This window comes from Stigmatopora argus, chromosome 10 (genome assembly GCF_051989625.1).
Source record: "Stigmatopora argus isolate UIUO_Sarg chromosome 10, RoL_Sarg_1.0, whole genome shotgun sequence".
In the NCBI taxonomy this organism is placed as follows: Eukaryota; Metazoa; Chordata; class Actinopteri; order Syngnathiformes; family Syngnathidae; genus Stigmatopora; species Stigmatopora argus.
Window position 1 is genome coordinate 5221593 of NC_135396.1, and position 26012 is coordinate 5247604.

Below are 26012 nucleotides of genomic sequence, written 5' to 3' on the forward strand. Positions count from 1 at the left end.
ACCAAATAGAATGTTATTATCCAAGTGGACACTCTGGAGTGCACATTGGTTGTTTTAAAGATAACAATTTTACTCGAAGGGAGGCGCTGGGCAGCAGGTTCTTGGTGAACTAAATCCAAGTGGAGCAAAATGGGTATATTTTAGGGTGTAAAGCAGGGGTGTCAGACTCGGGTTGGTTCGCGGGCCGCTTTAACGTCAACTTGTTTTCACGTGGGCCGAATATTTAGATTTTTTCTTTATAAATGATTAAAAGAACTGGATTAAAAGCCCTGAATATTCCGTTTTTTATAGATCTAAAACAATGTTTATTTTAGCTTTTTTTAAAATATATTTTTAGGTTTTACAAAATGTTTTTTGAACTAAAAACAGAAGAAATTGATTAAAAATGACAATTATTGATTTAAAAGGGGGAAAAGCAGAAAATTTAATATACATCTATACTCTTCATTTTAATTTGATCCTAAAACAGAAAGTCGGCACTCATGATTTACTTTCCCGGGCCACACAAAATGATGCGGCGGGCCAGATTTGGCCCCCGGGCCGCCACTTTGACACGGGGTGTAAAGTATATTTTGATCATTACTTTTCATGTACCCTCATTGTCAGGTTTTGGAATGGCAATTTTACCTGAAAGGAGACTACCAGGAAAATGAAGTGCTACAGTCAAGTGAATATGAGAATATCAGATGTACTTATGACTGGTATGTCTACTCAACTTTTACTGAAATGTCCCATTTAAGTACTCTTTTTTTTTCAAAAGATGATGCATTTACCTGAAAGTGGAGACTTCGGATTACATTTTGTTTTTTTGCATGTATAAATTTTTCACCGTTAGTTCCACCGGGTGCACGCATACCCAAGAAATAACGGTGACGTCTAAAGAATAGAATGTTTTCAAGACAGTCGCTTGCTTATTACACAAAACCTTAAGGAAGCAGTGCAAAGAAAAGAGCAAACACACATACACAGAGCGGCCCAAACCGGTCAGGCGGCCGGAAATGAGGAGCACAAGGGGGGAGGATGAGTCAACTCAAAGGACACCTTAGCACATTCCCACATTAAAATGCATGAAGGCAAGCCTCGGATCCTTGAGTAAACCCGTTCATGCTTTACCGAGTTGCACAAATTCAATTAAGCATGCTTCCTCCCCGCCCACCCGACGGTCCCCCCAGTCCCGTCTCATCCGCCGGCCAAAGACCCTCCCCCGTCACGCCCGGCCGCGACGGCCACGTAGACGCCACCTACCGATGGTGCAGTGTTCTCCGTTCCAGCCGGGACTGCACTCGCACTTGCCGTCCTTGCAGGTCCCGTGGTCGTTGCAACGAGGGTGACACGCCCTCTGAGCGCAGCCGGGGCCCGTCCAGCCGTCCTCGCAGCGACAGGTGCCCGACGAGCAGACACCGTGGCCGCCGCAGTCGGCCGCGCAAATCTCTGTGGGAGACAAAGTGGGACGAGGGGGGGTGAAAGAGAATTCAAATCCAGGAGTTATTGTGGAGGAAAGGGGGGGACACGCTCTGGTACTTTGTCTCACGGACGCTGAAAGGGAATTCCGACAATACACATCTAATAAGAGCGTACAAAAAGCACAGATGTGAACTGTGTCTTAGTTTTGGGCTTCACTTGTGATATCATATCTGAGGATTTTTTTCTAAAAATTGAGCAATCATCCTGCATGATGTATTTTCTTTTTGAGAAATGTGGACTATTCTTTGTGGGGTTTTTTTGTTACATTTAAGCTTTCAATTTCCCATTCATTCATCATTCGTACCACACATTTCACTAAGCATTGCTGGAACTTATCCCGAAAAGAAGTTGCCAGTCAGACAACCATTATTCATTATTTTCATTCATATTTTTTTTTTAATAAATTTTTCATTCGAAATTTTGTCATTATTTTTTGGTCCTTCCCATGTACATAATCTATTCAGTCACTTGTTTGTTAATTCTGGATTGCTTTTTGGTTTTGCCATTACAGGTGGAGAAGTGACGCGTTTTTTCTCATTATTAAAACAATAAAAAATAATATTCCATTTGGAAAAACATGATCAACTTAAAGCGAGAATGTATTTGTACACGATGTTGTTAATTCTGACTGAACAAAATTATAACCTTAGACTACAAAGGTGTGGCACCTCCGGTGGAGACAAAGAACTGATGTCGTAATTGGCTAATGGTGTAGGGAGGGCGGGACATCTGTTATGAACAGCGAATCAAAAACAATAACAACCCATCCTCGCAAATTATCATTTGAAATGAGAACATCTTGGCGTAAGGAGTATCTCCACAAAAACACGTTTCCTCAACGGCTATTGAAACGTTAGGGCCATTTAACGACTAATTGATGTGCAAAGATTACATAATGCGCTTTAAACAGGAATTTCGCACGACCACAATCTTCTCAAGTCCATACACATCACACAGCGATACATACACGACATACGCGAGAGGCACCGAGCGGGAAAGTGAACATCTTGCGCGAGCTCGTTAGCACATATGGCGAAAAACACAGCCGACAACAACCCCGGCAACCACTCTGGGAGTCTCGCTCCATACACAAACTGAGACGATGATGTGCTTTTGATGGCCATAAAAAGGCTCTCCCAAAGGCAGCTTTCTTTAATGTTATGCATTGATTGTAAAAAATGTTTATTATTATTCTTAAAATCGTTTGTGTTTCATTTAAGAATAACCATTTATTGCATGTGACTTGGCAGTTTATTAGAATACATGGTCGGATTGGATTGGATAACTTTATTCATCCCGTATTCAGGAAATTTCATTGTGGCAGTAGCAAGAGGGTGATTAGACAGAACAACAAAGCAAAAGCACAAAGTACAGAGCAAATCAAAGTAAATGGGGTCATTAAGAATCACCAAATCAAATCATTAAGACAGAAAAGCAGCAAAAATACAAAACAAGCAAGAGTGGACGGAGCTACCGCCACCGGCTGCCACTTGAACGGCGCCATCTTGGCTGCGGTATGAGTAATTCAATTGGTTTAGTAAAAGAAAACGACAATATTATCGCATACCGGCAATCATTTAAGACAATATTTCCCCGAAAATGTGTGATTTCAGGCCAGTTGCCAGCGAATGAACAAAGTCATCCCACTCCAAAAGAATTAGGCTCAGCTCTTTCCGTGGCCCACCACTCAGGGTGTTCCGAAGCCCCCACGCCAATGCCGTCTAATCCTCACAAGTATTACAGCAGCGAGTCCTGATGGAAAAATTTATTGAGACGCTTCCTCGCAGATTGTTTGCTATCCTGTACGGTCGTAAGCTGAGCATTGTAAACAGGATAAAGCACAAACTCATCATCATTTACAGAGCTCAGCACCTCCATACACCCCCCCCAACATAGCAAGAACCCACCGGATTACCTCCGTAAGGCGCTGCTCGGAAAATCCTCGGAGTCTTCCATTGGCGGACTGAAATTGTCATCACGAGGAAAACAAATTGCTGTCTGAGTGGAAGCAATCGGAGGCCGGTGGACTGATTATCAGAACATCAGAGCGAGGATTTAATCCAATGGGGATGCGTTGTTAAAAGGGAAGTGTCTCGTCTGCGTGGATTTACAGGGGAAATGGTTTCGCTATGAAATGAAAAGCTTGTTTTCTCCCAAAACATTCGGAAATCTGACAGGACCATCAATTTTCCATACATGTGGGAATGCTTTCTAGGCACTCTTCATGCAGCAAGAATCGTCCGGAAGTCAAATAAACTGACAACTATCTGGCATTTGCTAGTTGTTTTCTTTCCGGCATGACTGGCAATTACACTCCAAATATATCCAATCATCGTCTTTTGGCAGGACACAAGAGTGTTAACGTGAGCTGCCAGAGATGTCAAGGTTGTCGTTGGTTGTGGTATTAAAAAGTCTGTCACAAAAACTGAAGCTGTGTAATTATTCAGGCTGATTCCTTCCCTTACTTCACACAGATTTAAAGGATGATCGGCGCAGACGCTCGTCGTTTTTTAACCGGGTCGCTACAGTTCATCGCCCGGCAGTCCGGGAATTATTTACCGCTGCTAATTAAGACAGAACATCAACGCCCCGAACAGTTTATGCTTTATTCGCCTTCCGAAAAAGTCGGCTAATTGGACAGACACTTTGTTTTGATAAAATTGATTCTGCAATATATTGCGATATAACAATGCGTACAAATCTCGTATCGATTCAAAATCTGTCTGAATTTATGTTTACACGTGTTTTTGGTGGTAATAATAAATAGGCGTGCACTTTCACGGGGGTGTAGTCCCATACCAAATCTTTTGAGATGTTTTTACTTTCATAATATTTAGAATCCTGCATTTAAGCAAGGTTCAGACTAAAGCAGGTCTGCGCGCGAGCATTATAAAAGAAAATACACAACCCTGTCTTCCACCACTTCAACCTGCTGCATTCTGGAAAGTGCTACAGAGCCATAACAGCCAAGACAAACAGACTCAAGGACAGAGCTCTCACCATACTCATTCCGAGTTCTGCACATAGGACAACTTATACTACTTAGTTATTATTTTGACCACTTATTCATCCAAAATTGTTTATTGATTCTTTATTTATCTTTACTATATATTGATTATCTATGTGTTTGTTTGTTGTTGAGTCCATTGACTCGGTGAGTGGTGTGCTCTCAAAAACTTGGCGCTGAACGTCTCCAAAACCAAGGAACCCATCCTGGACTAAAGATGGAACAAGCCCGGTCTGCTCTGCTGACCTCACTTGGACTATTTATTTATTTCTTATTTATTTCTTATTTATTTAACTGATTGTTGTTGTTATTTGTGCACTACGTGGTGAAAGCTTTAAATCTCATTGTATAATGACAATAAAGGCATTCAATTCAATTCAATATGTTGTTCAGGAATAAAACATGTTTACTTGAGTGCTGAATGAAGTTCTAGAAATGAAGGCATATAAATGTCCTATTATGTCCATTTTGACTAGTTTTTTCCAAAGTGATATTTAAAAAAAAAAATCGCAATCATTGTCTTAAAGCGTAGCATCATGTATTACCCTAGTTTCTACGGTGCGGGTACGTACGGAAAAAGGTAGAAACGTCGCTCACCTGTGGAGCAGTCGTGGCCGGTCCAGTTGACGTCGCAGTTGCACGTGGCTGTGTCGGCAAGGAAGGCGCCGTGACCGGAGCACTGGTCCGTGCAGGAGGCCCGGGGGCTCTCGCAGCCCTGACCACCCCAACCAACGAAGCAGTGGCAGTCGCCCTGGACGCACACCCCTCGGCCGGAACACGTGGGGTCCAGGCAGTCCACTGAAAACAACATAAGATCCCCATTTAGCTGAGATACTACAACCAAAGGTTTGGAAAATAGCAATACATTCGCTCAAAAAAAGGTACTCCCAAAAACATCCCAGTTAAATTGAATGAATTTCAACGTTTGTTCATTGGGTGTCAGTCTCCCACTTCAAACGGATTGGGCGTCGGTGTCCGTCAATGGCAGACAATAAGTCAATAACAAAAGCGTTTTTTTGTGTGGAAAGCCGGACGCGGCGTCCGATGCGAATCTGTCGGGACCTGGACGACGGCCATTGTGTTTTGTCAGCTCTCATTTCAAAGATGAAAAATAGCAGCAGGGATTTTGATAAATGGGGGTCCCCGACATCCGCGGGCCCCCCATTCTATTTCAGGTTGGCGTGTCAGCGGTTACCTTTCTTCGCCACGACCTTCAATCGCTTGTGATTAATTGCTAGGAGAGAGGTTTTTGTCAGTTAGTCCTCCGATCCTCACGCCTGCTGCCCAAACCATCTGGCTAGAGGCGAGAAATGCCGTTTGTCCTAGCACCGCCGCCCTTGTGTCCATTTTGTGTCATTCTAAAATAGGGGCGCCACTGACGTCGCCGTCGACCGGTCTCCATCTGTGCGCGGTATTCCAGTATTGTTTGGAATGGGGATGTCCCGATGGCCCATTTTTGCATGCGAGTCGAGCCGAATGATTTTAGGATCTGCTGTTCCCGATCCGATACCTCGGCAATGCATTGAGGGAAAAATGGAACATCCAAATGTTTTTTTGACCAATAGAAACAAAGCTATCCAACAATATAGCCATATTATTTGCGATTTTTAAATGCAAATCAGTTGTCGGGCACAAAATGAGACTGAACGAAATAGTATGTTGAAATATTTGCTTTTCATAAATAAACTTTGTTTTGAAAAGTTGGTTCCATTAATACAAGTATACATTAATAGTATAAACCGTACTGTATGTGAATACCGTATTTTCACGACTATAAGGCGCACTTAAGTCATAAATGTTCTCCAAAATAGACAGGGCGCCTTATAATCCAGTGTGCTTTATATATGGGAAAATATGTATCATTCATTGAGGGTGCGCCTTATAATGCGGTGCGCCTTATAGTCGTGAAAATGCGGTATTTTTTTTCAAAATACAAAGGGATGATTTTTAATGTATAAATATTGCAATGTGTTAAATTGAGCTTGATTGTGTTTTTATTTCTTGATTCTAATATTGTCACTGGACATTTGCTCTTTGTTCTGCAAAGTTCGATTTACTGGTGTAAATACAAATATATAATATAGTACTATGTATGTGTTTTTTGAAACTTTTGTTTAGTCTAATTAAGGAGCAAGGCATTTACTTCGTTGCAAGCAGGCATTTTAGATGTAGTAAGCAAAGCACTTTCATTGCAAGCAAATATATAATAATGTAAGACTGATAACCCAAACAACTGTACTTCAAATATATAATAATGTAAGACTAATAACCTTAACAACTGTACTTCAAATATATAATAATGTAAGACTAATAACCTTAACAACTGTACTTCAAATAAATAATAATGTAAGACTAATAACCCTAACAATATATATTTAAACGAATCAATTAAAAAAAATGGTAATTAACTTTTCCAAGATTTATATAGATGTGTGTAATTTAGTTTGGGTGACAAAACGTTAAAAATGCGTGTGAACGTAGGCCAAAAGTTTTAAGGTGGGATTAAAACTGTGTTTTTTGCTTCCTTGGTTTGTTTTTACAACCAAAACTTAGTGAAGTCCAATCCATTGAAATTGTTGAACCGAAGTGGGACGTTCGTTACCTTCCTCGCAGTTCTCCCCTTTGAAACCGGGATTGCAGATGCAGGTGCCAACGATGCAGGTGCCGCGGTTGCTGCACGTGACGTCGACGCACTGGTTGGTGGGGACGTCACACTCGGAGCCCTTCCAGCCACTGTGACACATGCAGCGACCTTTCAGGTATTGACCGTTGCCGCTGCACAGCACAGGACAGGCAGCTGTGGGAGAAAGCATTAGCGTCAAAATAGTCGTAGGAACGCAACAAATATCGGCAATTTGTTGCTAAGTAAAATGTGGGAAAAAATTACCTTCAAAACATTTTGCCGTGAGACATTTTTCGGATTTTACCACGCCGTTCAATATTATTTCAGAACTGAGGCTATGAATTATTTAAGCCTATCGAGCCAAACGAATCATATTTAATACATGAATTTTGAGCAATGTGATTTTTTTTGTTCATAACATTTTGGGATGATGGTTTCATAATCAGAAAGCGATACAATTTGCTGATTCTACCACGCCGTTCAATATTTTCAGAGCTGAAGTCATGAATTATTCAAGCCAATTGAATCATATTTAATATATTTTTATCATTTTTTTTGTTCCCTGATGAAAAATGACGCATCATTTTGCCACATTCGAGAAAATGTCCAATAACGGCAAAAAAGTATTTAAAGAATCCCTACCAACACATTTCAATTTAACACATTGGATAATTATTATTTAACTTTTATGATTAATTTTATACGTAAATGCTTTCATGTGAAACAACATACTGAAATTCAACATTTTTCATCATTGATTTAATAATAGTTCAGGTTTGGACCCTAGACTTAAAGGAAAGGCACGGTTAAAGTTACTAGTACTTTAGCATCTTGTGTGGACCATATTGAACAATATTTTGCTGCAGACTAATTAAAAACGGGGCAGATGTTGGACACCAATCATAGAAGCAGCAAAATTCACATTTTTTTCTCCAAATCAGAGTACTCGACTGAATCAATAAATAGTTGCAGCACCAATAATATTCTGTAGTATTGGTCAATTGAAATAACACATCTACGGATAACATGTATTTGCGGTTGAATATTGCATCACTCATTGCTTTGAATTGAGGTCATGGGAACTGACCTCGACCGCAATCGGGGCCTTTGAATCCCAGAAAGCAGCGGCAGGTTCCGGCCACGCAGTCGCCGTTCCCGAAGCAGCTGCTGGGGCACTCCTCCACCGAATCTTAAGAGGCAGAAAGACAAAACGGCTAAGAAGGAGGTATTTTGCACAGTAATGGCTGGACAACATTCCTCCCACTCGTTCTTTCTCAGAGGCTTGATTATTATCTTGGCCGCTAATGACGGGGATGAGTCCCATTTCAGAAGAAGGAACAGCCATTTTTCCATTAGAGTGAAACTAGACCGAAATCGAAATCTTTTCATCCTCCTGTTGTGAATTGAAATTGTCCAATCCATTGGAACGTTGGTTCACTGCCAAACCCTTTCAGTTCAAATGGATTGGACAATTATTGGGGTCAAGGATGAGGTCAAATTGGTTTTAAAGGAGGTTGGAGTATTTTAATTTGTTAAATGAATAACATGGAGAAAATGCATAATAACATTTGGACGTTTTAAAAATATTTATCAAATTTCAATGTTTCATTTCAGAATTGAATACTTTAATCATTTTATTGATGTGTTTCAATTAATTTTGAGTTCTAATCAGCTGTTAGACCAAGGGTGTCAGACTCGGGTTGGTTTGCGGGCCGCTTTAACGTTAACTTGATTTCACGTGGGCCGGACAATTTTATATACTATAATATTTAGATTTTTTTAAATAAATGGATTAAAAGAACTGTATTAAAAGCCCTGAATATTCAGATTGTTAAAGATCTAAAACAACATTTATTTTAGCTTTTTTTTAAATATATTTTTAGATTTTACAAAATGATTTTTGAACTAAAAACAGAAAAAATTGATTAAAAAATTACAATTATTGATTTAAAAGGGGGAAAATCAGGAAATATAATATACATCTATACTCTTTATTTTAATTTGATCCTAAAACAGAAAGTCAGCACTCATGATTTACTTTCCCGGGCCACACAAAATGATGCGGCGGGCCAGATTTGGCCCCCGGGCCGCCACTTTGACACGCGTCTTAGACATCAGTCATTAAAAAGAATACTTTAAATATTGACTATTATCACTAAATAATAATAACAGCATTCTTATGTGTTTTGTATTCCTGAAAATTCTACATTTTGACGATAATGTTTTAATGAATCTATTTCAAATATAAACAACTACAAAACAAGTTAATGAGATAGATAACATTTAATTGATGATGATTAAAAGTGAGTAATTTAGGTTAAATTAGCAATTAGTCATTGTTCAAGTTTAATTTGACTCTAAAATATATTTACTTCTTGTTAGTACAACACTTTAGTTTGGAATTTTCACAAAATTATTTTATACAGTAAGATGACATTAACCAAGAGTTTTAGGGCCGGTTCAACTCCATGTGATTATTATGCATGCATGCTTTTGTTTCTTACTCAGGAAAAAACATTTCCGTGATTAATGAGCATTCATCATGACAATGTTTATAGTTAACAATAAATCATTCTTTGCTTCTCAGTGTTTATGTCATGTTTGGCTAATTTAATGCAGCCATTAAATATGCAAATGGCCATTTGAACAAATGCCTGACATGTCTATTTTTTCCCCCTCATCGTCAATCAGGATCATATTGCAATGATGCACTTTGTCCGTGGCCGCCGCTAAGGACATTAACTTAATTATCAAAGTCATGAGGATGCTTAAATCGCGAGGCGCCACTCCTTGCCTGAAAAATCCTCCCGTCTCGTTCTGGCTAGAAAGTTTTTGGCGGACAAAAGAAGCTCTTGTGTCTGTCACAAAGAGCTCAGAAAGACGAGCTCCGGATTGGGTTTCCCGTTCCTCGGGAGAGTCAATCATCGGCGAAGACGCCGAGCGAAGACGGACAAAAGAGGCTCGCTCGCCGAAGCTTTTGTGAACGAGAAGTCCCAAAAGAAGTTAGATTTTTTGTTAGCTTCGGTGCGATGACAATAGGAAAATGCAGGCCATAATTCAGGGGGTAGTTATGATGTTTCTTGGCCTGGACAAAACCATACATTGATGTGAAAATGAAAAAAAAAAGAAAAAATCACTAGGTTAAGGGATGTACTCATAAATAATAAACCAATACGACACAGCCTGTCAGATAATGTGACATTTGTTTTTATATAGTAACCCTAGTTTCAGATGAAGTTGCTAAATAACTGAAATAGGCAGACGATTAGCACGGTGGTTAGCACCTCCGCTCACAGTTCTGAATTTCACTCTTCAATCCAACCTTCCTGTAGAGAGTTTGCATGTTCTCCCCCCGGCCAGCGTGGGTTTTCCACAGGTACTCCAATATCCTCCCACATTACGTACAATTTTGTCCAATTAAAATGTCCGAATGCATCCCAGCACTTTGGTTCTAAACGGACGGTCGAGCATGCTAACGAGGCCTTTTGACACATCCTAGCCATTCCTATTTTTTTATGACATTTAAAAGCTGTCGCTGTCACATTTAATTGACTAAGCGTGAACCCTGTCTCCTCAGCGTTGAATACACATCAGCTCTGGCCACGTTCTTCCCGCCTGGCGTTCTGCTTGGAAAGCGGCCACGAATATCTCTTAGCCCTACGCCTCACGCCAGCCCGACGCATAAATCACCCATTCAAGCGGCGGCCTTCATTGAAATTCATTACCGTGTATCGCGGGACCTAACTATTGCGCCTTTCCCCACAGCGGCGTGCCAGTTTAATCGGCGCTCTTTCCTTCGTCCGCATGCTCCAGAACTATGGAGCTACCAAAATAAATAAAAAAGAAATTATATATATATATATATATATATATATATATATATATATATATATATATATATATATATATATATATAATATTTTATATATATATAGCCCGGCGGACGAGTGGTTAGCTCGTCGCCTCACAGTTCTGAGATCGCGGGTTTGATCCCAGGTACGATCCTTCCTGTGTGGAGTTTGTATGTTCTTCCCGGGCTTGTGTGGGTTTTCTCTGGATACTCTTGTTTCCTCTCACATACCCAAAAGATGCATGCTAGGTTAGCTGCTTGAACACTCTAAATTGCCCTTAGCGCCCTTGTGTCAAAGTGGTGGCCCGGGGGCCAAATCTGGCCCACCGCATCATTTTGTGTGGCCCGGGAAAGTAAATCGTGAGTGGCGACTTTCTGTTTTAGGATCAAATTAAAATGGAGTATAAATGTATATTAAATTTCCTGATTTTCCCCCTTTTAAATCAATAATTGTAATTTTTTAATGAAATGTTTCTGTGTTTTTAGTTCAAAAATCATTTTGTAAAATCTAAAAATATATTTAAAAAAGCTAAAATAAACATTGATTTAGATATATAACAAAACTGAATATTCAGGGCTTTTAATCCAGTTCTTTTAATCCATTTATATAAAAAAAAATCTAAATATTATATCTAAAATGGTCCGGCCCACATAAAATCAGGTTGACGTTAAAGCGGCCCGCGAACCAACCCGAGTCTGACACCCTTGCCCTAGCGTGATTGGTTGTCCTTTCTCTCCTTGTAGCCTAATTCAGGCTGTCCCCTAAATGGTGCCCAAAGTTGGCTGGGATAGACTCCAGCACCCCTTGCAACCCCTTTAAAGATAAGATGTATGGGAAAAATGAATGCTTTGCTCTTGCATTTTTATTATTATCTTTCTTGAATGGTTAGTCTTTTATTTAGAACATTTAAAAGTAACCTTATAGCATTATTATTCAATTTGGCATTGGAGTTTACATGACCATGAACATGCACCATATGGAAACCCTTTTGTGTCTGAACCCAACAACCTTAAAACGCATACACGCGTACAATATCGGATCTGAAAATGCGGCTTTTTTTTGGATCTCCCGCATTCCTTTACCTGAGCGCCCCCCGTTTGAAGGTCAACCCGAAGCCTGTGCGGCTCAACCAGTCGGTGGGATTAAATTTCTGCTTAAGGGCACTTAACCAGTGACCCATTTTCTAAAAGAGGCCCTCCTGTGGGCAGAAGAGCTCATATGCAAACCCACCAACTCTGAGTAATCCAGCGGAACCCGCTAACAGCCCCCCACCCTCGCTCCCTTCGAATCCCGATCCGTCATGCCCTCGGCCCTTTTTCGGCTCTATATTTCCCCGCTCCGCCAGGGCGGGGAACTTCGGTACGCTCCCTCGTCGAGAAGAAATAAGCAGAGTAAACACGCCGGCCTGACTCGCCCTTGGTGTCATGTCATAAATATCAAATTACAGCGACCGCCTGTGCATGGTGGAGGTGGCGGGGGTCCGAACGTGGACAGATCTGCATCCCATTCCTGACACGGCTCCTTTTAATTAAAGAGCTGCCATGGTGGCAAAACGTGACACTCTTTCCCCATTGAGCCTTGTCTGATATGCTAAAAGCAATCAAGGGTTCAGAGACGATGAAATTAGAGCAAATTGAGGTAAAAAACCAAAACAAAGCAGGGTGGCCGACACCCCAATCAGTTTGTGACATGCGTACCCTAAGTATGATGTTCTTATTTTGTAGTTTTGTCCAGTTTTGAACTGGTTAACATGCACATCTGTATTAGGAGCATTGAAATATTATTATTTACTATCCCAGCGTGCTTACCAATGGCTGTAGTGAGAAAGGAAACAGTTTCCACGTCTTTTCCATCGTTATAGACGGCCAGGTGCCATATGCCGGACTCCATGTACTGGATGAAACCCGTGTCGTGGGTGACGGGCAGCGCCGGGCTCCGCTGCAAGGCGGCCGGCCCCTCCAGACCCGGGGGTCCTCGAACAAGGAGCCGCCGACCATCCAGGAGCTCCACAAAGTCAAACTGCGCACAAATTTTTCAATGAATATCAAATTGATCAACATTATTTTGCTAGCTGATTCATTGTTTGTGCCTTTACCGCCATAGCTGACCTTAAAATTGATATTTTATTATTATTTTTTTATAAGAATTTTTTGCAATGATTATTTTTCATTTTAGATACTATTTTTAATAAAAGTAAATAAGAAATATTCTTTTCTTCTGAATTATTTTCAACATTCATTCTTAAAATATAGATATAAAAATAGAACAGTATTTGTTTGAAAACAAAAAGTCGAAAAAAAAATCATTTCCGATTTTTGTAGTCCTTGAAACCAGACAACATTAATTCTTAAAATATAGATATAAAAATAGAACAGTATTTGTTTGAAAACAAAAAGTCGAAAAAAATGTTATTTCCAATTTTTGTAGTCCTTGAAACCAGTCAATGCTGGCCTTTGGAATAGTTTTCTCTTTGGATAACAATAACACAATCATAAGAGCCATAACAGCCAATCACTAATTTCGTTATTCGCAGCAATAAAGGCTTTTGATTTGAAAAAGACAATCAGACTCAAGGACAGTTTCTTTCCAAAAGCTGTCACCATACTCAACTCGAGTTTTGCACTTCGGACCTAATCAAGACTTTTTGCTAGCCTCTTTCGTCACTTTGTACCACTTACCCATGTTGACTACTACTTATACTACTTATTTAATATATTGACCACATATTTATCTTTCACTATTTGGTAATACAATAAATATTTGGTGCTCTCAACAACTTGGCGCTGATCTGCGCTGCTGATCTGACCTGGACTACTTATTTATTGATTATTAATTTGTCTGTTTGTATACTATGTGGTGAAAGCTTTAAAACTCATAATATAATGACAATAAAAGCATTCAATTCAATAAATATTTACATCACATTCATAGGAGTCTTTGGTCAACATCGTTTTTGGTAAATAACCACTGCGAGCCCAAAGCGGCCCTAATGGATTAGAACACGTATCGCCGTCAATAGCGGCGATGGAAATAATGGGAATCCGTGGGGAGAAATTAAGCGAGTTTGCCGTATAACATCTACGAGGAGACACTTTATCATATCAGCAGAGACTCCATGAATAACAATGAGGCCGCAATCCACTTTCATCTCCACTCTGATCACAAACAGGTAAAGAAACCACCACTTTTCCCACAACTCCCGACCGAGAAAAACTAAACGGTGCCGCAGGGTAATTTCAACCGAAATTGTACTTAGGGGGGAAAAAGCAAACGAGGATCGGTGCGATGAGAATGAAATCTAAAGTGCTATCCGGTCAGCCAATATACGATTCATAACGAGATCTATCCGCAGGAAATTAGGAGCAGAAGAAAACTCCTTCCCGTGAGGCTTTGGCTACTTTTGGTGATTCATTGACGATACCCGGTTGCACAGAAATGTATTGTAAATCCTCAACGACTTAACAAAAGATGGTGATTCATAATACGCAAGAAAGGGTTATGAATTGATTCTGTGCGCGATCTAACAATATAGCGATTTATATTCTGCCGCAGAGCGGAAAAGTGGAAAATTGCTTGTAGTGTATCGCATTAATGTAAATAGAATAAGTGAGAATGCTACGTTTTATAAGTCTACAAATTAACAACAGGAATTGATTGTTCAAGTTTGAAACGTAGGGATTTGGTAAGGGCAATTTGTTTGAAAGATCATAGTTTCAATGCCAACGATGGCATTAGACGCCATTAGAGAAAATGACAGATCGGACGTCCATCGCCACGTCCGATCTGACCACGTGACTGGAAAGTGGGCCTATCAATTTCAGGTGAACCCATGAACGTCAGTCAAGGACTTTGAATTGACTGCGCTCGTATTTCAAAGCACTCAAATCATCTTTCCCCATTAAACCGAGTGTAAACGCCAATAAAATGTCGCCGCCCTCTCCCCGTAAATCCTTCTACATCCTGAATGGCAACCACTTCCCCAAGTGAGCTAATTGAACCATAAAATCCCACCTGCGTGTGAGACGGGGGCAAGCCCCTCCTGCCGTAGATCCCCACCAAGGCGTCTTTGCTTAGCGACACGTTAAACTTGAGATACATGGGGTGGTCCACGAAGATCTGTGACCTCCAAAAGACGCCGGGCGCGATCTGCTGCGCCACTTTACGGCCCACGTCGATCTCGCCCATATCGATGTAGCTGTCGTCTGGCAATGAGTTGTCCAATTTGGCTGCAAAAGGCACAGAAATGCTTCAAAAACATAATAAATGACCCTGCTTGATAGCGAAAGAGACACAAGTGTAAATACATTCATAGTAACACGGAAGTTACATTTTTTTTATTCATGTCATCATCATCTCAGCCTCCCAAACAACACTAAAACCAATTAAAACCATTTAGAAGCAAAATATTGGACAGAAAGCCAAACACGCACCACTAATGGGAGAAAACTGTTAACTATCCAGATGCCAACTTAGTTTACAAAATCTTCCAACACAAAGCTCCTCCTCCACTGCAAGATTTTGTACAAAAAAATACAACACATTTTCAAGGGGTGGCTCTAGAGGTGACTGTGTAGTTCCCTTCAAAAAGAGTGCTAAATTAGCCAAAGCACCTTCTCTGTCCGAGTTTCATACCTGGAACTCAATAATAACTACGTGAACTCTCATCTCTGAACCTTCTCGCCAATCATCTTAAAGCCTGGCTACTAGACGAACAAAATTGCGATCACATCACTGTCTAAAACTGTGCTACGTGAGTGTGTTTTCTATGCGTCATCGTTTATCTTCAACCTACACATGGGACTAAAGATGGAAATTAGCCTCAGCTACAATCTTACATATTTACATATCATTAACATAAATATGAATATGTTCATTATTATAAATCAAACTCAAACTCAAGGAGGGTGCTGAACTCGATAAATTGGACTTGACTGAAACAAAACCAGGCCTGCTTTTCTTTGGTAAATACACCCCAAAAAGTACAAAACTCAGTTTTTACCCCATTTTGCTTTTGGCCAGGCCACCAAAGTTGTTATGTAGTGGTACGTTGGTGTCTTCGTGTACTGCGCAGGTGTCAAAGTGGCGGCCCGTGGGCCAAATCTGGCCCGCCGCATCATTTTGTGCGGCCCGAGAAAGTAAATGATGAGTGCCGACTTTCTTTTTTAAGATCAAATTAAAATGAAGAGTATAGATGTATATTAAATTTCCTGATTTTCCTCCTTTAAAATCAAATTGTAATTTTTTTATCATTTTTTTCTGTATTTTTAGTTCAAAAATCATTTTGTCAAATATAAAAATATACATAAAAAAGCTAAAATAAACATTGTTTTAGATCTATAAAAAACTGAATATTCAGGGCTTTTAATCCAGTTCTTTTAATCCATTTATAAAAAAAAAATCTAAATATTATATCTAAAATGGTCCGGCCCACATAAAATCGAGTTGACGTTAATGCAGCCCGCGAACCAACCCGAGTCTGACACCCTTGGTGTACTGCGTCCTCATTTTCATTACTGTGGTATCCAGCATCTTTTTTTTCCTCCAGCATATTTTCAAGAAATTCAATAATTTTCTCAGAACAACAGTTAATACGTATTGAGTAGAAAATATCTCCAAGACCAACACTGTCAATAGAAACCACAGTTTGTTTGTTTTTTTCATCCGACCAAGCGTTGAGCTGAATAGATTGAGCAAATCGAAATAACCTATTCTATTGTTTTGATCAAAACATTTGACTAAAGACTGCTTTGACCATTTGACAAATGACATGTTGCCAAAGAAAACTTGTGAACAACGACAAGGGAATCGAAACAACAAGGCTTTAGTTGGCGCTGTTGGCACAGGCTAGTGTCGCCTAATGTACACCAGTAACAAAAAAAAACCTTGTTTTAATATTTTCAGAGCATAAATTATTTGTTTTTCTATCACTGTGTTCGGCTTCAGAGGCAAGTGATGTAAATGTAATATATTTATCGTTTACTAGGCTCTCGACATCCAAGGTTAACTTTTTTTCTAGGCAAACTGTTACAGGAATTATTATTGTACAATTTCAATAGTGATGGACCACTCTGAGTCTTCATTTTTTTTGAAATACGGTTTGACAAAATTACATCAATTGTGTAAAAAAAATGTGTAAGTGGGAAATCACGCCGGATGTAGATATATTTAATTGGTCTAACACTCATTCTGGAAATAACAAATGTGGCAAATGGAATTAAAAAGAAGTCCAACATATGGCAGCACAAATGGTACAAGACAAAAAAAAACAAGTGCTTTGCAGTTGTAACTGAACCTATAGTAAAAATGTAGTAATTATATTTGAAAAGGTGGAAAGCTCCATATGCCGGTTATTGCACCTGTTACCGGACTCGATGGAAATGACAACATCTGTTTGGCCGGCGTAAACGAGCTCCGATGTAGGCGCTAACGACAACGAGACAACGCCGTGGACGTGTCGGGTCGCAGATGGCGCTTGACTTGAGAATTCCATCAGCAGCAGTGAGTCGGAACAATGTGTTGTGTAGTAAAGTAGCAATAGGGTTCCTGGAGCAATGAATGTTAGGTATGGTATGGATATTTTTGGGTACGTGGCGATACGATACGAGGCTCGTGGTAAGGATTTTCACACAAAATGGCAATGCCAAAATTATCGACGTGTTGGTCAGAAAATCAGTCAACTTTCTTGAGTTATATTTTTTTGAAGGGAACTACACAGTCACCTCTAGAGCCAGCCATTGTTGATGTGTTGGAATTTTTTTGTACAAAAGCTTGCAGTGGAGGAGGAGCTTGTGTTTAAAGATTTTGTAAACTAAGGTGGCATATGCATATTTAACAATATTGTCCCAGTTCAGGCGTTTTTTTTTTAAATCTGACAGTGGTGGTGCATTTTTGGCTTTCTGTTCAATACTTTTAGAGCTTGCTTATAAATGGTTTCAATTGGTTTTTGTGTTGTTTTGCAGGCCGATGACCAATTTATGATGGGTCAAAATTTTAGATTTCTTATTCATCATGGTCTAGTGAAACATTCTGGTAGTAAAATTTTGTTTACTTTATTAAAGAGTAACAATTTTCGTGTCAGCGACGGAAAAGTTTCTGAGGTGAGAGATTAATCCCAAGTCATTTAAAATATGTTTTTAAAAAACACATTCCCGCACGGTTTGACAGTATAGACACGTCAGGCTGTCACAGTTGGTGATCCGCTCAACAGACGTGACCAACCCAATTAGCTGATTTGGCTCAAGTCCATGTAAATGTTGCGCATTTGCTGCGTTGGCAAAACAAGACCGAGACAGCTCGTCATTGTTACCACTGACAGCAGCCCAGAATGAGACTTCTTCCAAAAACGATTGATTTCCAATCCTCCGAGCCGAACGCACGTTTATGCCGTGTGTTAAATAAAAAAAGACAGGCGTGGGATTCATCTATATGGTAATGACCCCCATTCTCTACCGTCGCGACCCACCGGTGTCAAATGACACCGCGACATTTAGGCCCATTTGCGCCGGAATGCGAGCAAACTTTCTCGGAGCCGGGCCGTCGGCGCCGTGGGGCGAGGGCGCTTTCTTTGGCAGATGAAAGGACGGCATCGGTCGCGAGGGGTAGCGAGGAGCTAATCCCCCTCTCGCCCCCGTGGCGGTAGCCCCGGGACGCCGACTCCCTTAAGCTCTGCCATTTTCTCCCTCCAGGAACAAATAAGGCTTTCCCACTGACAAGCACTTTTATCGGATTACAATGCAGATCTGGCTGCCGTACCGCGGGGGCCCCGAGTGGGCGCCAACCGAAGACTTTTCGCAAATGTCATTGGGCAACTTTCGTTTCTCCGGCTAAACTTCTTGCCTGCGTCCTGGCGATAAAGTGCTTTGAAGATGAACTTACTGTCGTCTTTGCCCCTGCGATCGTAGACTTCCGGGCCCGAGTTGCCCAGCGGCCTTAAGGTCAAGTCCGTCGGGAAAGGCGGGCCGCTGGTATTGTCATCCGTCACGTGGTACAGCTGCCGCTGCGTGGGTTTCAGGTGCCAGTTTAGCCCTAAAAGGTGCATGGCTGGAAGGGGAGATGACAAGAGAAATTCAATGAGAACGATGACGATTCAAATGGATTCTATTACCATCAATGGCAGGCAATGAGTTCATATTCTGTATGTTTGACAATATTTCGCCGTGACCGGACGTTTGGTCGCCCGGACGTTTGGTCGCCCGGACGTTTGGTCGCCCGGACGTTTGGTCGCCCGGACGTTTGGTCGCCCGGACGTTTGGTCGCCCGGACGTTTGGTCGCCCGGACGTTTGGTCGCCCGGAAGTTTGGTCGCCCGGAAGTTTGGTCGCCCGGACGTTTGGTCGCCCGGACGTTTGGTCGCCCGGACGTTTGGTCGCCCGGACGTTTGGTCGCCCGGACGTTTGGTCGCCCGGACGTTTGGTCGCCGGGGGGAATATAATTTTGAGAGCTGGTTTCAACAGTAAACTCTCTGTGATGTTGTCAAACGTCCAGTATTTCGCTGGTCACTAAGGAAAATGTCTTATCCCGGTACAGTCTTGTTCGCAAAAAAAAAAAAAATGTTTAAAATACAATTTTCTTGATTGACTGCCAATGCGTTTTTGCTACTTTTGATCTAATACAAATCTTTGCAAGATCTGTTTTGCTGATATTGACCCGATACCAATCTGATAGCCATGTGTTTTAGACCAGTAAAAATAATGCAGACATTCATTCATTGATTTTCTTTAGCGCTTGTTTGCTCGAGACTAAATCTCAATGTCCGCCACTCCAAAAATAACCGAGACAGATATTAAGCATCAAACGGGGACATCGCTACGAAAAACAAACCATCAGGCGGCTAGCGGTTATTACGTCGGTTTATTATCATACGTTGACGACAATCTACTAATTGACTAAAAGCAAACGATCTGAAGTCTACACAACACGTCGAGGCAAAAGATGACATGGTTTAATGGTTAACGGCCAGTTCTGCTGAGCTTTGGCGTCCGGGTGCCGTGCTGACCCCAGGCGACAACATCTGTCGGAGCAAACGCCTCTGCTGCCTCGTGATTGCTCTGAGCTGATTACCCCAAACGCGAGTAAAGCACTAAAGCGCAAAAAAATTGCATGCTGATATTTTACAAGGTCGACAAATGAGACATCCTACGGTATCGGTACGGGGAGCAGAGGTGGGGATGGGGGACCGAAAGGCGGGGGGGGTGACAGATCACCGATACAAGAATGGACAAGATGAGCTTAGCGAGGCAGAAAGAAGAAATACGTCGGAATTCCAGTCAGCGGAAAAAAAGGCGCAGGAAGTCAATAGGCCCGTTTTATTGGATTCTTGCTTTTCTTAATCTCTTCTAGTAAATAACCACTCTATTCATTTATAAACTTAGAAATGGGCACTTTTACCAGGACAATGATGAGTGAAAGTCATATCCATTTCAGTTTATCTAAGACATTTCATCTAAAATTCATAGACGCAAAGTGCATTTGTCATTTTGTGAATAGGCAGACAAAATCTTTCATGGTTGGATCATTTCGTGTACTTTATGTTTTCTCTTCAAATTCTTGCTTGCTCGTGATTCATTTCTGTAAATGTCACTAAATTAAAAACTCAATGCAAAGCGAAAGCTTTTATTAAGTGTCTTTTGTCATCCTCATTTGATTAGTTTTGACACAAAACAAAACAAATGTTTTAAAATTAAAAATAGCGACCTTTTCAACTTCAGCGAAGACAAACTACTTGATTTTCACGGCTGTGTTTCTCAATGAGTGGATTTTTAGCGGTCTATTGTTCTGTAACGGCGCTTCAGTGGGTTAGTGGTTAGCGCTTCGGCTACACAGTTCTGAGGTCAAAGGTTCAATCAAGAGGTGTCAAATATGTGGCCTGCGGACTAGAGGTGACCCACTAAGGCAGGGGTGTCAGACTCGGGTTGGTTCGTGAGCCGCTTTAATGTTTATAAATGGATTAAAGAACTGGATTAAAAGCCCTGAATATTCAGTTTTTTATAGATCTAAAACAATGTTTAGTTTAGCTTTTTTAAAATATATTTTTAGATTTTACAAAATTATTTTCCAACTAAAAACACAGAAAAAAATGATTAAAAAATTACAATTATTGATTTAAAAGGGGGAAAATCAGGACATTTAATATACATCTATACTCCATTTTAATTTGATCCTAAAACAGAAAGTCGGCACTCATGATTTACTTTCCCGGGCCACACAAAATGATGTGGCGGGCCAGATTTGGCCCCCGGGCCACCACTTTGACACATGTGCACTAAGGGATCCGATATGACTCATTGGCATTTTGTAGCTCATTCATACTGTACGTGCATAATTATAAATGTCACCTGGAAATGTCCAAAAACAAGCAGCAACCAACAAACGAACCAGAAGCATCCTAATGTCTCTAAAAATCACAACCAGCCATTCCCCTCACTGCGATTGGATGGCCATCAATTTAGGGTGTCGCCTGCCTGGTGCCCACAGTTGGCTGGGATAGGCTCCAGCACCCCCTGGTAAGAAATAGGAGTACAGAAACTGTATGAATGTTTTCTAACGTTCCCACCGTTTTCCTCCCAGAAGTTTCTCCACAAAGCATTGATCTAAGATGGCAATGACAAGTGGTGAACAAACTGAACACTCGCTTTTTGTTTGTCTCTGCCAAGAGCCGCTCAGTTTTGATTTGTGGGTTTAAGCAGAGTTTGCGGAGAGAGGAAGGGGGGGGGGCAAAGCCAGCTCGGCGGGCGGGAAGCTCACTTTCGCAAAGTCACCGGGCGGGATGTGTCGTTCCCGGTGTCCTAGTAATGCGTCTTTGCCGGGGCTCATTCCTCATCCCGTCTGTCCCCGAGGCCTCCGATGGCAAACGAGCGCTCCCATCTTTAAAGATTTACGTCAGGGAATCTGTCACAGGCTGAGAGAGTCGGCCCATTTAGTTGTTGGGTTTTTTCCCCCCACCCTGGTTCGTGTACAAACTCTGCAAAGGCATGGGGATGTTTCTGTAGGACTAACTAGGAGCTTCTAATGAGATCTCAGCTGACAGAGACGAGCAGCGTTGCCGATAAGGCTCTGACCTGGCGGGAGTTTCCCCAACACATGTTGCGGCTTCCTTTCGCTTACATCTTGGCAGGAACGTCGAGTCACGCCAGGTTCTAATTAGGGAACACGGAAATGAAGGACTCCGCAGGCAATTCAAGATAAATCGCCTCTAGCCAGACGGATGTAGAAATTGGTTATATTTGCTTCGTTAGAGAAAAAATTACAGTAATACCCTGTTTTTTGCAGTAAATAATCAGGGAAATACGCAATCCACTCTATTGGGTTACAAGTGAAGAACCAAATCTGAGGTGACCACATACACAAAGAAGGACAATTGGCTTAACTAGACATCTCACCTCCAGTTACCCCAATTACGAGCTTACGCAATAAATTGCACTCCAAATCAAATGTAATTTTCTCATCAGCCTTTTAATTAAACATGGCCACTGATTGAGGTGGCGTTCACTCCCCTCGTGTCTTGATGCACCTGGAGGGGCATTGATCAGTTTTGGGTTTTTTTGTGTGGCTGTGATTACACTGCAGAGGCGGCTTTGGGTCGGGACCCCCAAAATCTACATTGCAAATTATATCCCACGGATTTTTGGCTAATTGATGTCAGCGTTTGGTGACAAACTAATACAAATAAACATACTGGAAAAACAGCAAAATATTCTCTAATGTATGTATAAGTATGGCAAGCAAGTGTTGACATCCAATCAGGTTAAAAAGTTCAACTCCTGACATGATGGCATAAAAAAAACAACTAAATCACAATACCAAATATGAAAAATCAGACATGCACTCACCAAAACAATCATTTCAACACAAATTTCCTTCTCCTTCCATTACTCAGGAAGTTTTCAAGGACCAATTTAACATTTAGGGTTGGTGAAATGTCAATAACAAATATGAAAAATCAGACATGTACTCACCAAAACAATCATTTCAACAGAAATTTCCTTCTCCTTCCATTACTCAGGAAGTCTTCAAGGACAAATTTAACATTTAGGGTTGGCGTCATGTCAATCTGTTTCAAAGGTACGGCATTTTTGCGGCGCCTGGAGTTCCGGAAGTGTATTTTCATGAAAAAAAAAATAGCTGAAGAAAATGACCATCATTTTCTTTTGGCCCTTAAAGACCAAAACGAATTTACCCTGCCAACCACAATTTAACACCGACTCCCTGGGACAACATGGTCAAACACAGTGAGGAAAAATATTACTTCGTAATAGTTCTAGGAAGTGGTCCAGATGTTTTGGAAGGCCCAGAAAATTCCCCGCTGACCAAAAAACACTGACAAGATAAAATACCAGCTGGTTGCATCCAAAAGCTAACAATTAAAAGTCCAGACTTGACTTCAACTGCCCTTTTCATTTCATTTTTGGATGGTTTCAAATTCTACTAATAAACCTGGCATTAGAACTTTATCTCTTGCCAGGTAATCATTAAACTGCGACAGGAAAGTCAACAGTCATGGAGTTTTTATTCCACATTTTTCACATTTTTAACCAGTGTCGTAAACAAGCATGAAATTTCAAGGCTGCATGTTAAATATTTGTGCAGAATATAATCTGTATTCAGATTTTACACTCAAACGGTCATCATTTTTTGCTTTTTGAGCATCATACCGAAGAGCAAAGTGTATGAAATATAGATCATGGAGATAAATGAGAGCTTATATTACCTGTGCGTAATTCACTTAAGGCTGGCCAAAGAGGGGAGAGCTGATTTAATAACGCCAAGATAGCCTTTAGCCAGCCAGGGCACGCGAGATGGGCGGAATTTTATTAGAAAAGAAATATAAAAATGGCTAAATCCTTTTGATATCTGACCAGCAGACATCAGCAAGAACGTTGATTGCACTTTGGTGAGAATGTTATTCCGGTCAAGGTGAGTTGGGCTCTGACAAAGGCTGTAAAAACTGGCTTTGAGAAAATAAAGGATGGATGATGAAGTCTTTTTTTGTTTTGTTTTTGTTTTTTCCCCCCACAGACGGGATTGGCACTCAATCCATTTGAAATGGGTTCAAATGGTTCAACTTGTATTGCCATGAACAACAGCAAAAGAGTCAATTGCTTAATCAAATCCAAACTTTCTGCTGATTGTTTTGTTCTTTTGACTAGCAAGTGTTTCAGAATTGATTTGAATCTTTTTCCTTCAAAATTGAGATTATAAAATATGAAAAAAAAATGGAAAAAGTAAGATGACGCGTGGGAATTTATAAAAACAATTATCTCTAAATCTTTTTAATTTAATTACACTGGGGCACCCAATATTTGTTGAGTTCGGTCTGACAGATGTTTTTACTTTTGTGAGCATAATCACATTTTCATCCGTCAACTCTTCTAATACTTAATTTTTTTTGTATAATCTAAAATATACAGTCTTTAACGTGTGTATTGCTTTTAAAATAAGTATAAACATACACTGAAATTTCAAAGATCAGGCATGATTGCAATGTTTATTCGACAACTAGTATGTTTCTACAAAGGATTTGGGTAACAAGATAATCCTAATATAGTCTCATTTTAATAAAAACAAATATATCATTCAACAGATATTTTAGTTTTTCCTCCGCTTTATCTTTCAAGGACGAAACTTTAGGGGGGGATGCAGTCGCACCCAGACTCAGCCTCTTTGGGGCTCTGTTTCCGGGCATTTTTCTTATTTAATATTTTGTGAGGGGATGTTATAAAACTGACCTAAGATGGTGTACAGAGATATAATGCAGTGATTCAGTCCCTAGCATCTCCCTCCCAGCCTAAGCACTCAATTTATAAGGGGCCCGTTGACACTTTGCCCCCGGGCCCGGTTCACATTTGTTCCGCCACTGGTTTATCCACCTTTCTCAGTGTCCGGTACCCCTCCTCTCAAAGTTAACTCTATCTCACGGGCGACCCGAGCTAAAACAACATACAACAGTAACTCACCGATGAAGTACGCCAACAGGAAGAGCAGCGTGACAGAGACCAAGATGGCGCTGAGGGCAGCACATTTCCAGTTGCAGTTCTTGTAGGGTTTCTTCAAGTTGAAAGCGGGCCGGGAAAAGGTACTGCGCGGCAGTGGGCGCGGGGGCGGCGAGTACACCGTGCTGGAGGTCAGCGGGTAACCTGGCGACGTGGTGCAATACATGGGCGAAGTTCCGCCCGGCTTGAACAGGAAGTGCCTGCGGGGAGGAAAGTGGCTTAAGTCAGCTATGAAGTGGAATAATGTTCCCAGAGACACTCTGTACCGTCGCCATGGTAACCATGTCGCCGGATTAGACACAAGCGAGCGTCGACAACCTTTTACGCCGGCGGTGAGGCAGCGGGAGGCTTTGCTCCATGAATCGATTTTAAAACAAACTCGGTTGCCTCATTTTTTCCCGCATTCGCCAAACGGCGGCCAGGAATCATTCCCGTGCGTGTCAAGGCTATTCATTTGTCTTTAGAGGAAAGTGGCAGACGAAGCGTCGGTCCGAGGCGGCCGCGCCACTGTCAAGGCCGCTTTTACTGACACGTTAACAACGGCGAGGGGTGATTCAACGGCACATTACAACGTGACTGGGAACATGTGTTGCTTTTAAGTACAAGGGCGCCATACACGGTTATTTTCTATGAAGACGACGTACAAGTGGTCGTGAGAGGACATATTTTTAGACCACCAACCCGCCACACCATGCGTGCGGAATCTGTGAAATTCACGAAGATGTTGGAGTTTGACGATAAATTCAAAGATTCCATTCCTTGTCGTGATGGTTGCGAGCGTTTGTGTTTATACTTGCAGACTAAAATTACTTAAGCGTGAAATCCAATTAAGTGATTGGTTTTGGAACAGGATAATAGTGCGGATCTAGGAATTTTGGTAAGTGGATTACAGCCACTTATGTTAGGCTATGTCACCGTATGTCGGGATTTTCAGTTGATGTTGGGTGTGAAAACAGATCAATTCAGATAAAATGGCAAGAATGAGTAATATTTTTCAACTCACCGCTGTAGACAGTGATGAAATAATGAGTTAATATGCACGACTGCCACCGAAAGGACGCGAGCCAAACAGACTCAACC

General features: G+C 41.1%; 1 protein-coding gene across 14 annotated transcripts in view; it reads right to left on the minus strand.

The window, feature by feature from the left end:
- Nucleotides 1–26012, minus strand: part of tenm4 (teneurin transmembrane protein 4) — a 164767-nt gene that overhangs the window by 51109 nt on the left and 87646 nt on the right. For all 14 annotated transcript variants that reach the window (XM_077610939.1, XM_077610949.1, XM_077610948.1 and 11 more), the window contains 8 exons: nt 24897–25132; nt 18821–18985; nt 14957–15171; nt 12754–12964; nt 8182–8283; nt 7074–7268; nt 5069–5269; nt 1246–1431 (listed from right to left, as the gene is read on the minus strand). In XM_077610939.1, the coding sequence (XP_077467065.1) occupies nt 1246–1431; nt 5069–5269; nt 7074–7268; nt 8182–8283; nt 12754–12964; nt 14957–15171; nt 18821–18985; nt 24897–25132 (1511 nt within the window). The remainder of the gene's footprint in view (nt 1–1245; nt 1432–5068; nt 5270–7073; nt 7269–8181; nt 8284–12753; nt 12965–14956; nt 15172–18820; nt 18986–24896; nt 25133–26012) is intronic.